Here is a 15,238-nt window from a genome sequence, read left to right as displayed (position 1 = left end):
TTTATGATTAAGTGATCCATTATTTATGATTATAAGATTAAATTACCTTAGGGATAACAGCGTAATTTTTTTTGAGAGTTCTTATCGAAAAAAAAGTTTGCGACCTCGATGTTGGATTAAAATTAACTTTTGGTGTAGAAGCTAAAATTGTTAGGTCTGTTCGACCTTTAAAATTTTACATGATCTGAGTTTAAACCGGTGTAAGCCAGGTTGGTTTCTATCTTTAAAAAATAAAAATATTTTAGTACGAAAGGATCAAATATTTATAATAATTATTAATTTAGGAATATTATTAATATTAATTACTTTGGCAGAATAGTGTTTTAAATTTAGAATTTAATTATGTATAATAATATATACAAGTAATAATATTTATTTTAGATTTAATTTTAAGGTTGGTTATGGTATTAATTATAGTAGTTATAGTCTTAGTTGGATTAGCTTTTTTGACTTTAATAGAACGTAAAGTTTTAGGTTATATTCAAATTCGTAAGGGCCCTAATAAGGTTGGATTTATGGGAATTTTGCAGCCTTTTAGAGATGGGATTAAATTATTTACTAAGGAACAAACATTTCCTTATATAGCTAATTTTTTTATTTATTATTTATCTCCGGTAATAAGATTATTTCTATCTTTAATGTTATGATTGTGTGTTCCTTTTATGACATTTTTATTTAGATTTAATTTGGGTATTTTGTATTTTTTATGTTGTTCTAGATTAGGTGTTTATACAATTATGATAGCAGGTTGATCGTCAAATTCAAATTATTCATTGTTAGGGGGATTACGTGCTGTTGCTCAAACTATTTCTTATGAAGTTAGATTATTTTTAATTTTATTATCTTTTTTACTTTTAATTTCTAGATTAAATTTAATTGATTTTATGAAATATCAAGAATTTATATGATTTTTATTTTTATGTTATCCTTTATGTATGATATGGTTTGTTTCAAGATTAGCTGAAACAAATCGTACACCATTTGATTTTGCTGAAGGGGAATCCGAATTAGTATCTGGATTTAATGTTGAATATAGAAGAGGTGGATTTGCTTTAATTTTTTTAGCTGAATATTCAAGAATTTTATTTATAAGATTATTATGTGTAGTTTTATTTTTAGGTGCTAATTTAATAAGATTTTTTTTTTTTTTAAAATTAGTATTTATATCTTTTTTATGAGTATGGGTTCGAGGGACATTACCTCGATATCGGTATGATAAATTAATATATTTATGTTGAAAGGGATTTTTACCTGTTTCTTTAAATTATCTGATATTTTTTATAGGTTTAAAATTATTTTTATTTTCCTTATTATTATAGTGAATAAAATTTAGTATAATAAATTAATAGAAGGATTGACTTCTTTTTTATATTTTCAAAATATACACTTATAACAAGTTCATTAATTTAGTTTAATTTTTGAATATAATAGAATCTCAAAGTATAGATATTATTCTATTTATTATAAAATATAAAAAGTAGGTAATTGTTAAAATTTGTCCAATTATAATATAAGGATCTTCAACAGGTCGTGCTCCAATTCAGGTTAAAAGAATTACAATATTCAAAAATGTTCAAAATAAAATTTTATTAATTGGATAAAATTGAGTTCTTTGTATTTTTTTTTATTAATGATAGGTATAATAAATAGAATAGCAATTGATAATACTAGAGCAATTACTCCTCCTAATTTATTAGGAATAGATCGTAAAATTGCATAAGCAAATAGAAAATATCATTCTGGTTGAATATGAATTGGGGTTACTAGAGGATTAGCTGGGGAGAAATTATCTGGATCTCCTAATATATAAGGATTAATTAAAACTAATAATATTAAAATTATAGTTATAGTAATGAATCCAACAGAATCCTTTAAAGAAAAATAGGGATGGAAAGGTGATTTATCAATATTTCTATTAGTTCCTAAAGGATTATTAGATCCTGTTTGATGAAGAAAAAGTAAATGAATTATGATTATAGCGGCTACAATAAAAGGAAGAAGAAAGTGTAAGGCAAAAAATCGAGTTAAAGTAGCGTTATCAACGGCAAATCCTCCTCAAAGTCATTGAACAATTATATTACCTATATAAGGAATAGCTGAAACTAAATTAGTAATTACTGTAGCACCTCAAAAAGATATTTGTCCTCAGGGTAAAACATATCCTAAAAAGGCTGTTGCTATTACAAGAAATAAAATTAATACTCCAATTGTTCAAGTTATATGTAAGTTGTATGAACCATAGTACATACCTCGTCCTACGTGTATATATAAACAAATAAAAAAGAATCTTGCCCCATTAGCATGTAAAGTTCGAATTAATCACCCATAATTTACATCTCGACAAATATGAATTACTCTATTAAATGCTAAATCTACATTAGATGTGTAGTGTATAGCTAAAAAAATTCCGGTAATAATTTGGATTCCTAAACATAATCCTAATAAAGATCCAAAATTTCATCAAGCTGAAATGTTAGAAGGAGAAGGTAAATCAATTAAAGAATTATTAATAATTTTTAATATAGGAGATATTTTTCGTATAGGAGTTATCATTATTTATTTTAATTGGGATCGTAATGATCCTTTTTTGAATCTTGTAATTTTTACGATAGCAAAAAGTCTAATTAATAGATATATAATTAATATTAATATAATTATTAAGTTAGGAAAATTAAAATATTTATTTAAAGATAGATTAAGATTATTATATTCTAAATTTACATAATTATTATTAATAGTAAGATAAAAAGGATCGATTAAAATAAATAAATTTAGAAATATAAATATTATTAGTATAATAAATATAAATAATTTGATTGAAGGGGAAAATTTTTCATTAGATGCTACTCTAGTTATATAAATAAAAAGTACTAATATACCTCCAATTATAATTAAAAATAAAATATAAGAATATCAATAGTTAAGATTTAAATATCCTATATATAAAGATAAGTTAATAGTTTGAATTAAAAGAATTATTCCTATAGTTAATGGGTGTTTAATTCATATAATTAATGAAGATAAAGTAATTATTAATATTATTATAGTTAAAATATCAGAACAGAAAATAGTTTAAATAAAATTTTAATTTTGGAGATTAAAGATGGAAATATAAGTTTTCTTTTTCTGAAGTTTTAAAAGAAAAAATTCTTTTTTTTGATTTACAAGACCAATATTTTTTATAAATTATTAAAACTTAATGTTAATTTTTTATTTATATTTTTCAGTATTTATATATTTTTCAGGTTTAATTTCATTTGTAATTAAACGTAAACATTTATTATTAATATTATTAAGATTAGAATTTATTATTTTAAGTTTATTTTTTAATTTATTTATTTATTTATCATTTTTTTATTATGAATATTTTTTTAGAATAGTTTTTTTAACTATAAGAGTATGTGAGGGTGCTTTGGGATTAGGGATTTTAGTTTCTATAGTTCGTACACATGGAAATGATTATTTTAATACATTTAGAATTTTATGATAAAATTTAGTTTAATAATAATTTTTATGATCCCTATGAGTTTTAAATTGAAAAGATTTTGATTAAATCAATGTATATATTTTTTAATATTTTTTTTATTTATATTTGTTAATAGTTATAATTATTTATTTAAAAATTTAAGATATTTTTTAGGTTGTGATTTACTATCATATTGTATAATTTTATTAAGTTTATGAATTTGTATTTTAATAATTATAGCTAGAGAGTCATTAAATTATAAAAATTATTTTATAAATATATTTTTTTTTGTATTATTATGTTTAATATTTTTTTTATATATAGCTTTTTCTTCTATGAATTTATTTTTATTTTATTTATTTTTTGAAATAAGATTAATTCCTACATTAATTTTAATTGTAGGTTGGGGGTATCAACCTGAACGATTACAGGCGGGAATTTATTTATTATTTTATACTTTGTTAGTATCTTTACCTATAATAATTTCTATTTTTTATTATTATGAGAAATTTTTTAATTTAGATTTCTATTTTATAAGAAATATAGTTAGAAATATTTATATATATATATGTATGAATATGGCTTTTTTTGTTAAAATACCAATATATTTAGTTCATTTATGATTACCTAAGGCTCATGTTGAAGCTCCTGTTTCTGGTTCAATAATTTTAGCAGGTGTTTTATTAAAATTAGGGGGGTATGGGTTAATACGTTTAATATCAATTTTTTTAAGAATTGGTGTAAAAATTAATATTATATTTATTTTAATTAGATTATATGGGGGGTTATTAGTTTCTTTAATTTGTATTCGTCAAATTGATATTAAATCTTTAATTGCTTATTCTTCAGTGGCTCATATAGGTATGGTATTGGGGGGAATTATAACTTTAACTTATTGAGGCATATGTGGGGCTTTAGTAATAATATTAGCTCATGGTTTATGTTCATCAGGATTATTTTGTTTAGCAAATATTAATTATGAACGATTTTCTAGACGAAGAATATATTTAAATAAAGGAATAATTAATTTGATTCCTAGAATAAGATTATGGTGATTTTTATTAAGAAGATCAAATATAGCAGCCCCCCCTTCATTAAATTTATTAGGAGAAATTATATTAATTAATAGATTAGTTAGATGAAATAGATTAAGAATATTAATATTAATATTTTTATCTTTCTTTAGAGCTGTTTATTCTTTATATTTATATTCTTATACTCAACATGGGATAGTGTATTCAGGTTTATTTTCTTTTTTTACTGGTATAGTACGAGAATATTTATTATTAATGTTGCATTGATTACCTTTAAATATTTTAATTTTAAAAAGAGAAATTTTTTGTTTATGAATTTAATTTAAATAGTTTATTAAAAATTTTGATTTGTGGTGTCAAAGATACAAATTATTTGTTTTAAATAATTTCAATTTGTTTAATTTATTATGTATTTTTTTTATTAATTAGAATTTTATTTTTTTTTTTAAGATTAAATTTTATAGTATTAGATTATAGATTGATATTAGAATTTCAATTAATTAATATTAATTCTTGTCAAATTTTAATAACTTTATTATTAGATTGAATATCTTTATTATTTATAAGATTTGTTTTATTTATTTCTTCTATAGTAATTTATTATAGAAATAGATATATAGAAGGTGATTTAAATATTAATCGTTTTATTATATTAGTTTGTATATTTGTTTTATCAATAATATTGTTAATTATTAGTCCAAATTTAATTAGAATTTTACTAGGATGAGATGGATTAGGATTAGTTTCTTATTGTTTAGTAATTTATTATCAAAATGTAAAATCTTATAATGCAGGGATAATTACAGCATTAAGTAATCGAATTGGGGATGTATTTTTATTATTATCAATTGCTTGAATATTAAATTATGGGGGATTTAATTATTATTTTTATGTTGATTATATAAAAAGAGATGAAATTTTTATTATTGGTTTATTTGTAATAATTGCAGCTATAACTAAATCAGCTCAAATTCCATTTTCTTCTTGGTTACCTGCTGCGATAGCTGCCCCTACTCCAGTTTCTTCATTAGTTCATTCTTCTACATTAGTAACTGCGGGGGTTTATTTATTAATTCGTTTTAATATATCATTAAATTATAATTGTATAATATTTATATTATTTATTGGAAGAATAACAATATTTATAGCAGGATTAGGGGCTAATTATGAGTTTGATTTAAAAAAAATTATTGCTTTATCAACTTTAAGTCAATTAGGATTAATAATGAGTATTTTATCTTTAGGGGAATATAAATTGGCTTTTTTTCATTTATTAACTCATGCATTATTTAAGGCATTGTTATTTATATGTGGGGGATGTATAATTCATAATTTAAGAAATTGTCAGGATATTCGTTTTATAGGAAATTTGATTAATTTAATACCTTTAACATGTTCTTTTTTCATTATTTCTAATATAGCTTTGTGTGGATTGCCATTTTTATCAGGATTTTATTCTAAGGATTTAATTTTAGAAGTTGTTTCAATAAATTATTTAAATATTTATATTTATTTAATTTTTTTTATTTCTACAGGGTTAACTGTTTCTTATACTTTTCGTTTAATTTATTATGTAATTATTGGAAATTTTAATCATTTTTCTTTACATTTAATTTCTGATAATAATAATTTTATCATATTAAAAGGAATATCTGGTTTAATTATATTTGTGATTTTTGGCGGTAGAATATTAATATGGTTAATATTTCCAATCCCATATTTTATTTGTTTATCTTTTTTAATAAAGATAATAGTTGTATTTGTTATTTTAATGGGAATATTTTTAGGATATGAATTTTCTAAATTAAAATTGAATTATTCTTTAAATTCTTTAAATAATTTAAATAGAAGTTTATTTTTTTCTTCAATATGAAATATACCTTATTTAAGAACTTTTGGTGTTAATTTTTATCCTTTAATTATGGGAAATCAAATTTATAAAAATATTGATCAAGGTTGATCTGAATTTTTGGGAGCTCAAAATATTTATTTAAATATTAAAAATATATCTATATATATGCAATTTTTACATAATAATAATTTAAAAATTTTTTTATTATTAACTATTATGTGAATTATATTTTTAATAATATTAATTTACTTAAATAGCTTAAATAAGAGTATAATATTGAAGATATTAGGGTAATAATTTTTATTTTTAAGTAATTTATAAATAAATTAATTTATTTTTACATTGAAAATGTAATGTTTTTATTAAACTAATAAATTTTTTTTAAAGATATTAACAGATTTTCACTGCTAAAGAATTAAGTTAGAAGCTTATTCTTGAGTTCCCTATCTTTTTAATTGGGATATAATCCAATGTTATCATTAACAGTGATATGCCTCTAATTTGGCTTCAATTAATTTAAAATATTTATATTAAAATTTAATTTAAATAAGGATGATATTTTTCATCAAAATTTTAGGTCGAAACTAAATACAATATTTTGTTTCTTATTTAATTATAAATAAGGTAAATTGATTTAAATTATCAATACTTTTTAAATGCAAATTAAATGTTATAATTAACTATTACCCTAAAGATTATTTTGTTCAAGTTAAAGCTCCTTGATTTCATTCATAATAAAGTCCAAATAAAAGAATAAAAATAAAAAAAAAAATAATGAAATTAAAATTAATTATATTAGAAATTTTTAAAGTTATAATAATAGGAATTAATAATGTAATTTCAACATCAAAAATTAAGAAAATTACTGCAATTAAAAAAAAATGTAATGAAAATGGGGTTCGAGCTGATCTTTTAGGGTCAAATCCACATTCAAATGGGGATCTTTTTTCTCGGTCAAAAAAACTTTTTTTTGAAATAATAGAAGAAAGAATAATTAAAATATTGCAAATAATAAAAATTATTGATCTTATGAAAAAAATTATTTTAATTATTTATACTAAATTTTATTAGATCTTTTGATTGGAAATCAATTATAATTATTATACTATATAAATTTATAAGGAATTATCTACCTCATCAGTAAATAGAAATATATAGAAATAGTCAGACTACGTCTACAAAATGTCAGTATCATGCAGCTGCTTCGAATCCAAAGTGATGAATACAGGAAAAATGGTTAAAATAATGACGAATTAAACAAGTTAGTAGGAATGTTGTTCCAATAATTACATGAATTCCATGAAATCCTGTAGCTATGAAAAATGAAGATCCATAAACTCTATCAGCAATAGTGAAAGGAGCTTCGATATATTCATAAGCTTGTAAGATTGTAAAATAAATTCCTAAAATTACAGTTAAAATTAAACTTTGTAGAGCTTGATTATAATTATTTTCAATTAATCTATGATGAGCTCATGTTACTGTAAGGCCTGAAGTTAATAAAATTAAAGTATTTAAAAGAGGAATTTGTAAGGGATTAAAGGGTATGATTCCTTTAGGGGGTCATATTATACCAATTTCAATAGAAGGAGATAGACTTCTGTGGAAAAATCCTCAAAAAAATGAAATAAAAAAAAAATTTCTGATGTAATAAATAAAATTATTCCTCATCGAAGTCCTATAGTTACGATATAAGTATGTAAACCTTGGAAAGTTCCTTCCCGAACAATATCACGTCATCATTGGAATATAATTATAATTGTAATTAATGTTCCTAATAGAAATAAATTATTATTAAAGAAATGGAATCATTTAATAATACCAATTATAGTAATTATAGCTCCTAGAGCTCCTATTAAAGGTCAAGGTCTAACATCTACTAAATGAAATGGATGATTTTTTTTTGACATATAATAAATTATTTAATTTACTTCTCTAGAGTAAAGAGTTGTTAATACAGCAAAAACATATGATTGAATAATTGAAACTGCTGATTCAAGTAAAAGTAATAAAAATTGAGTAATAATTAAAAAATTAATTAAAATAAAATTTAATGAAGATCCTGTATTACCTAAAAGTGTTAATAATAAGTGTCCAGCAATTATATTAGCTGCTAATCGGACAGCTAAAGTTCCTGGTCGAATAATATTACTAATAGTTTCAATACAAACTATAAAAGGTATTAAAACAGGGGGAGTTCCTTGGGGAACTAAATGAGCAAATATATGTATAGTATTATTAATTCATCCATAAATTATAAAACTTAATCATATTGGTAAAGCTAGAGTAAGAGTTATTACTATATGACTAGATCTAGTAAAAATATATGGGAATAATCCTAAAAAATTATTAAATATGATTATAGAAAAAATAGAAATAAAGATTAGTGTTCTTCCTTTGATAGAATTATTTCCTAATAAAATTTTAAATTCATTATGAAGAGTAATAATAATTTTATTTCATAAATATCTATAACGTGAAGGAATTAGTCAGAATATAGAAGGTAAAAATAGTAATCCTAAAAATGTTCTTATTCAATTTAAAGATGTTCTTAGATAAGTTCCTGGATCAAAAGAAGAAAATAAATTTGTTATCATTTTCAATTTAAATTATTTTTTTTTTTTTTAAAAGAGAAAAATTTAATATTATAATTAAATGAATAATAGTTTATAGTATTAAAAATTATGAAAATTAAGGAAAAATAAATCATTAGGGTTAATCAACTTAATGGGGCTATTTGTGGAATTAAAAATTATTTCTAATAGAAATTATTTTAGTTTGACAAACTAATGTTATAAATTTAACTAAATTTTTCATTAGAAGTAATTGCTAATTTACTATTATATGGTTTAAGAGACCAATACTTGCGTTTCAGTCATCTAATGAATTATTAGAATTTATTCATTTAATAAAATATTTTATAGGAATTCTTTCTACAACAATAGGCATAAATCTATGATTTGCTCCACAAATTTCAGAACATTGACCAAAAAATAATCCTGTTCGATTTATTAAAAATCTAATTTGATTTAATCGACCAGGTGTAGCATCAATTTTTACTCTTAAAGCTGGAATAGTTCAGGAGTGAATTACATCTGCGGCTGTAATTAGTATACGAATTTGAGAATTGTAAGGTAAAATTGTTCGATTATCAACATCTAATAATCGAAATCTATTTAATTTTATTTCATTAATAGGGATTATATAAGAATCAAATTCTAATTTTTTGAAATCAGAATATTCATAGGATCAGTATCATTGATGTCCAATTGATTTTAGGGAAATTATTGGGTTATTAATTTCGTCTAATAGATATAAAAGTTGTAAAGAGGGTAAAGCAATAAAAATTAATGTTACAGCAGGAGCAATAGTTCAAATGATTTCAATTATTTGATTTTCTAATAGAAATCGATAATTAAATTTGTTAAAAAATAAAGTTCTTATTAGATAACCAACTATAACTGTAATCATTAATAAAATTAATAATGCATGATTATGGAATATAATTAGTTGTTCTATTAGTGGTGAGGCAGCATCTTGTAAAGTAATTCTTTTTCAAGTAGCTATTTCTAAAAAAAGGTTTAACTTTATATATGAAGCTTAAATTCATTGCACTATTCTGCCATATTAGAAATTTGATGTTAAAATAGGTAATTCATCGTATCTATGTTCTGCTGGGGGTATTTTTTGTATTCATTCAATAGATGTAGGTAGATTTAAAGTTCCAATAGATTTTCGTACAGATGTAAATCTTTCTCAAATAATGAATAAAAATAAGAAAATTCTAATTAATGAAATTAAAGATCCAATAGATGAAATAATATTTCATGTTCTGTAAGCATCTGGATAATCAGAATATCGACGAGGTATACCTCTTAATCCTAAGAAATGTTGGGGAAAGAAAGTTATATTAACACCAATAAATATAATTAAAAATTGAATTTTTAAAAATTTTTGATTTATAGTTAAACCAGTAAATAAAGGGTATCAGTGAACAAAACCTGCTATAATTGCAAATACTGCACCTATAGAAAGAACATAATGAAAGTGAGCTACAACATAATATGTATCATGTAAGATAATATCAATTGAAGAATTAGCTAAAATAACTCCTGTCAAACCTCCAACAGTAAATAAAAATACGAATCCTAGAGATCAAATTGTTGATGGAGAATAGTTAAGTTGAGCTCCATGTAAAGTTGCTAATCAACTGAAAATTTTAATTCCCGTAGGAACAGCAATAATTATAGTAGCTGATGTAAAATAGGCCCGTGTATCTACATCTATTCCTACAGTAAATATATGATGAGCTCAAACAATAAATCCTAATAATCCAATAGCTATTATGGCATAAATTATTCCTAATGTACCAAATGTTTCTTTTTTTCTTCTTTCTTGTCTAATAATATGAGAAATTATTCCAAACCCAGGTAAAATTAAAATATAAACTTCTGGATGACCAAAAAATCAAAATAAATGTTGATATAAAATTGGATCCCCACCTCCGATAGGATCAAAAAAAGATGTATTAAGATTTCGATCAGTTAATAATATTGTAATTGCTCCTGCTAAAACTGGTAAGGAAAGAAGAAGGAGTAATGCTGTAATAGCTACAGCTCAAGCAAATAAAGGTATTCGATCAAAAGTTATTCCTGTAGTTCGTATGTTAATTACAGTAGTAATAAAATTTACAGCCCCTAAAATTGATGAAATTCCTGCCAAATGTAGTCTAAAAATTGCTAAATCTACAGAGGCCCCTCCATGGGCAATATTTGAGGATAAGGGGGGATAAACTGTTCATCCTGTTCCTGCCCCTCTTTCTACTATTCTTCTTATTAAAAGTAAGGTTAAAGATGGGGGTAATAATCAAAATCTTATATTATTTATTCGGGGGAAAGCTATATCGGGGGCTCCTAATATTAAAGGTACAAGTCAATTACCAAATCCTCCAATTAAAATAGGTATTACTATAAAAAAAATTATAATAAAAGCATGAGCTGTGACAATTACATTATAAATTTGATCATCTCCAATTAAAGTTCCCGGGTTACCTAATTCAGCTCGAATTAAAAGACTTAAAGAAGTTCCTACTATTCCAGCTCAAGATCCAAATATAAAATATAAAGTTCCAATATCTTTATGATTTGTTGAAAATAATCATTTATTCATTAAAAAGTAAAATGGCCGAGTTTTAGGCGATAAATTGTAAATTTATTTACGAAAAATAATTTCTTTTACTATTTATAAGCTTTATAGTCTAATTAAGAGATATTAAATTGCAAATTTAAAGATAAATTTATAATTTTAAGGCTTAAAGAACCTCTCTTTTTTTGAAACTTTGAAGGTTTCTAGTTTGTTTATAACTTAAATCCTTAGAATATATTGAATGAAATTGTGATTAAAAGAAGTCTTATTAGAATAATAAAATTAAATAAATAGATATTATTAAATTGTTTTATATAAGAATTTTTTAAATTAGTATTATTTGTATTTATAATTATTCCTAAAGTAATAATTCGTATATAGAAAAATAAAGTAATTAATGTTATGATAATAATAATAAAAGATAAGGAGAATAATTGTATTTTAATTAAAATTTGGATTGTTAATCATTTTGGTAAAAATCCTAAAAATGGGGGTAATCCTCCTAAGGATATAAAGTTTAATATAAAGAAAAATTTAATTAAAGGATTATTATTTAAAGATGAGAATAGTTGGTTTATATGGGAAATGTTTAATTTTTTTAGAATGACAATAATATTTAATGAAATAATTGAATAAATAATGAAATAGTATATTCAAATTTTTTCAAAAAATAATATGGATGTTAATATTCATCTAATATGATTAATAGATGAGTATGCTAAAATTTTTTTTATATTTGTTTGGTTTATTCCTATAATTCCTCTAATTATTCTTCTTATGATAACGATAAATATAAGAAAATTAATATTATTAAAATTTGAATATCTAATTAATGTTCTCTACGCCGGAATATCTCATGAGAATGCTCGATGACTACTTGCGGGATAGAACTATCGTGTATAATACCAGTGAAGGAAAACAAAGCCGAAAGATGACATGCGGCGTGGCCCAGGGCTCCGTCCTGGGCCCAGTCTTGTGGAACATCTTTTACGATGGGGTACTGAGGATGCCTATGCCAGAAGGTGCCTATTTGGTAGGATACGCCGACGACCTCGCCGCCATCGTTTTAGGTAGAGAACCGCGTGAGTTGCAAATAAAAATCAACAGAGTCATGCGAAGGATACATTCCTGGACGTCTGATCGGGGACTGACACTAGCAGCCGAAAAGACCGAGATTGTCCTCCTCACGAGACGTAGGATCCCGGTGCAAATCCCTCTTACGATCAACGATACGGAAATCACTGCTGGAAAGGCCGTTAAATACCTCGGAGTCGTTATAGACAACAAAGTCACCTTTGGGCAACAGATTCAGTTGGTGTGCGGCAGGGCCGCGGGAGTTGTAGCATCACTGGCGCGGTTAATGGCCAACATTGGTGGTCCAACGACAACAAAACGCCGGATATTGATGGAGACCGCCCATGCAATTATGCTATACGGAAGCGAGGCATGGTCAAAATCAATTACCAACGATAAGTGGAGACGCTTGGCGGCTGTGCAGCGCAGGGGGGCACTCCGAGTTGCCAACGCCTACAGAACCGTGTCTGGCCCGGCGGTCCTCGTGGTGGCCGGCATAATCCCGATAGACCTCATGGCCCTGGAAAGAAGACGCAACTGGTCCTCGAAGGGAGGAGCTCAGGAAAGAGACCGGAATAGGGCCCGAACGCACCAAGAGTGGCAGCATAGATGGGATCGAGAGACGAGGGGACGATGGACGGCGCGCTTAATAGCTGACATCGCGTCATGGAAAGACAGAAGCTACGGGGAGGTCAACTACTTCCTTACCCAATTCCTCTCCGGCCACGGCTACTTCAATAAGTTCCTATATACCATAGGCAAAACAGGGAGCCCCGCGTGTCTTTATTCGGACTCGGCTACCGACGACGCCGAGCACACTTTTTTCCGCTGTGTAAGATGGGGGGAATTAAGGGAAAGATTGATAGGTGTCGTGGGCCCCATAGCGCCAGAAACTATCGTCACACTGATGATGAGCACAGAAGAAGCGTGGGACAAAATAAATACCTTTATTGCCACGGTCCTAAAGACCAAAAAAAGGGAAATGGACGCTGCCGTACGAGCTGAAGAGTGAAAGTTGGTGGCGGAATGCTCTCCTCGTTACCAGTGGACGAAAAGAAGGTGGCGGAGGGGGAACCCGTATGGATGAAGAGCCCCCTCCTAGCGCCGTAAGTCCTAATGCTAAAATCTGAAACAAAAAGTTAAAGAGTAATTCTTGTGTGTTCTTAAAATGCTTACCTGGATCGAGACGATGATACACCGTGACCACAACCCTGGGTGAGGCCATTGGGAAGGAGTAGATGGAGGGGTCACCCTATGGGTGCAAGGGCCCCTCCTCAGCCACGTAAGTCTGAAATTAAGAGTTCTTTCAAAAAGAGTGAGGGACCTTTTGTTTTTATTTTGTTCCCTATACTTCCCTGAGACCGATGCGACCACCGATGACAGCGACGGAGGATACCCGATGACAGCCCCCATCGCGACCCTGTTTGGTGGACACATGCTCCCTACGACACCGGATGGGATAGAGGAGGGGGAACCCGCAAGGATGAAGAGCCCCCTCCTAGCGACGTAAGTCTTTATGTTAATGTGTGAAACAAAAAGTAAATGGAGTTTTTGATGTATTCTATAATACTTACCTGCAACGGGATGGTGATGTACCGAGATGACAGCGCGGTGAGAGACCTACAGTAAGAGGACGGGGGTGGAGGCACCCGGTGGAGCTAAAACCAAAGACGACGTCCTAAACGATGATCCCTCCGAAGAAATACCCAGAAGGGTGGTACCGGAGAAGAGAGGGGGGTTTTTTACTGGGTAGACACTGTGAGTCCCAGACTCCCGGCCGAAACACACCTTACGAACACCTTTAGGCGCCAACAGTAGGCCGGAGTGCGTAAAAGCATTTTTCCCTCCTCTGCGCAAAAAAAAAAAAAAAAAAAAAAAAATTAATGTTATAGGGGCAATTTTTTGTCATGTAAGTATAATAAAAGAATTAGTTCATGATAATCCTTGAATAATTTCTGGAAATCAAAAATGAAATGGGGCAGCTCCTATTTTAATAAATAAAGCTGATGTATAAATTAAAGTTAAAGAAGAATCAATAATTGGGTTAAAATTAATAGATATAATAATTAAAGATATTAATAGAATTATGGATGCAAGAGTTTGTGTAATAAAATATTTTATTGCTGCTTCAGAAGCTATAGAATTTTTAGTGTTTCTTATTAAAGGAATAATGGCTAAGAGATTGATTTCTAATCCTAGTCATATTCTTATTCAAGAATATGATGAAATAGAGATAATAGTTCCAAATATTAAAGTAAATATAAAAATAATTTTATGTAGGGAGATTAAAAAGAAAAGGATTAGAACCTTTATGATTGGGGTATGAACCCAGTAGTTTAATTAGCTTATCTTTTTATAGTTTAGTATAAGATGTACATAAATTTTTGATATTTAAAGAAATAGTTTAATTCTATTAATTATAATTTTAATGAAGGTAAATTTAATTTACATTTTTTATTCTATCAAAATAATTCTTTTATCAGACACTTCATTTATTTTGTTACTATAATTATTTAACTTTCTTAATAAAATAATGAAATTAAATTTTAATTTAGTTTCTTTATATTAAATTAAAGTTAGAATAATTTATGTTAATAAAATTAAGTTAAGTTTTTATTAACTTGATTTTATTAATATAAATTACTCTAATTTAGCTTCTTTATATTA

General features: G+C 26.1%; 5 protein-coding genes across 5 annotated transcripts; 3 read left to right on the top strand and 2 right to left on the bottom strand.

Annotated features, from left to right (window-relative positions):
- The first annotated feature begins 367 nt into the window (after positions 1–367).
- On the top strand, positions 368–1,319 carry LOC111425784 (NADH-ubiquinone oxidoreductase chain 1-like). Its single transcript, XM_023060031.2, is given in 1 exon segment — positions 368–1,319. A coding segment is annotated over 1 exon segment (777 nt). The 5' UTR covers positions 368–401; the 3' UTR covers positions 1,179–1,319.
- Positions 1,320–3,801: 2,482 nt separating this feature from the next.
- On the top strand, positions 3,802–4,821 carry LOC111425805 (NADH-ubiquinone oxidoreductase chain 4-like). Its single transcript, XM_023060067.2, is given in 1 exon segment — positions 3,802–4,821. A coding segment is annotated over 1 exon segment (720 nt). The 3' UTR covers positions 4,522–4,821.
- Positions 4,822–5,725: 904 nt separating this feature from the next.
- On the top strand, positions 5,726–6,600 carry LOC139430945 (NADH-ubiquinone oxidoreductase chain 5-like). The gene is given in 1 exon segment (XM_071198456.1): positions 5,726–6,600. A coding segment is annotated over 1 exon segment (849 nt). The 3' UTR covers positions 6,575–6,600.
- Positions 6,601–8,261: 1,661 nt separating this feature from the next.
- On the bottom strand, positions 8,262–9,100 carry LOC111425816 (ATP synthase subunit a-like). The gene is given in 1 exon segment (XM_023060077.2): positions 8,262–9,100. A coding segment is annotated over 1 exon segment (675 nt). The 5' UTR covers positions 8,950–9,100; the 3' UTR covers positions 8,262–8,274.
- Positions 9,101–9,984: 884 nt separating this feature from the next.
- LOC139429499 (NADH-ubiquinone oxidoreductase chain 2-like) lies at positions 9,985–14,911 on the bottom strand (the record flags this gene model as incomplete). The annotated part of the gene is given in 2 exon segments (XM_071195270.1): positions 9,985–12,316; positions 14,451–14,911. Coding segments are annotated over 2 exon segments (816 nt in total), but the record flags the coding sequence as incomplete, so codon positions are not given.
- Positions 14,912–15,238: the final 327 nt, after the last annotated feature.

The sequence above is a fragment of the Onthophagus taurus genome, chromosome 1 (assembly GCF_036711975.1).
Source record: "Onthophagus taurus isolate NC chromosome 1, IU_Otau_3.0, whole genome shotgun sequence".
Lineage (NCBI taxonomy): Eukaryota > Metazoa > Arthropoda > Insecta > Coleoptera > Scarabaeidae > Onthophagus > Onthophagus taurus.
The sequence above is the reverse complement of the archived record's forward strand: the minus strand, read 5'-3'. Positions and strand labels throughout refer to the sequence as shown.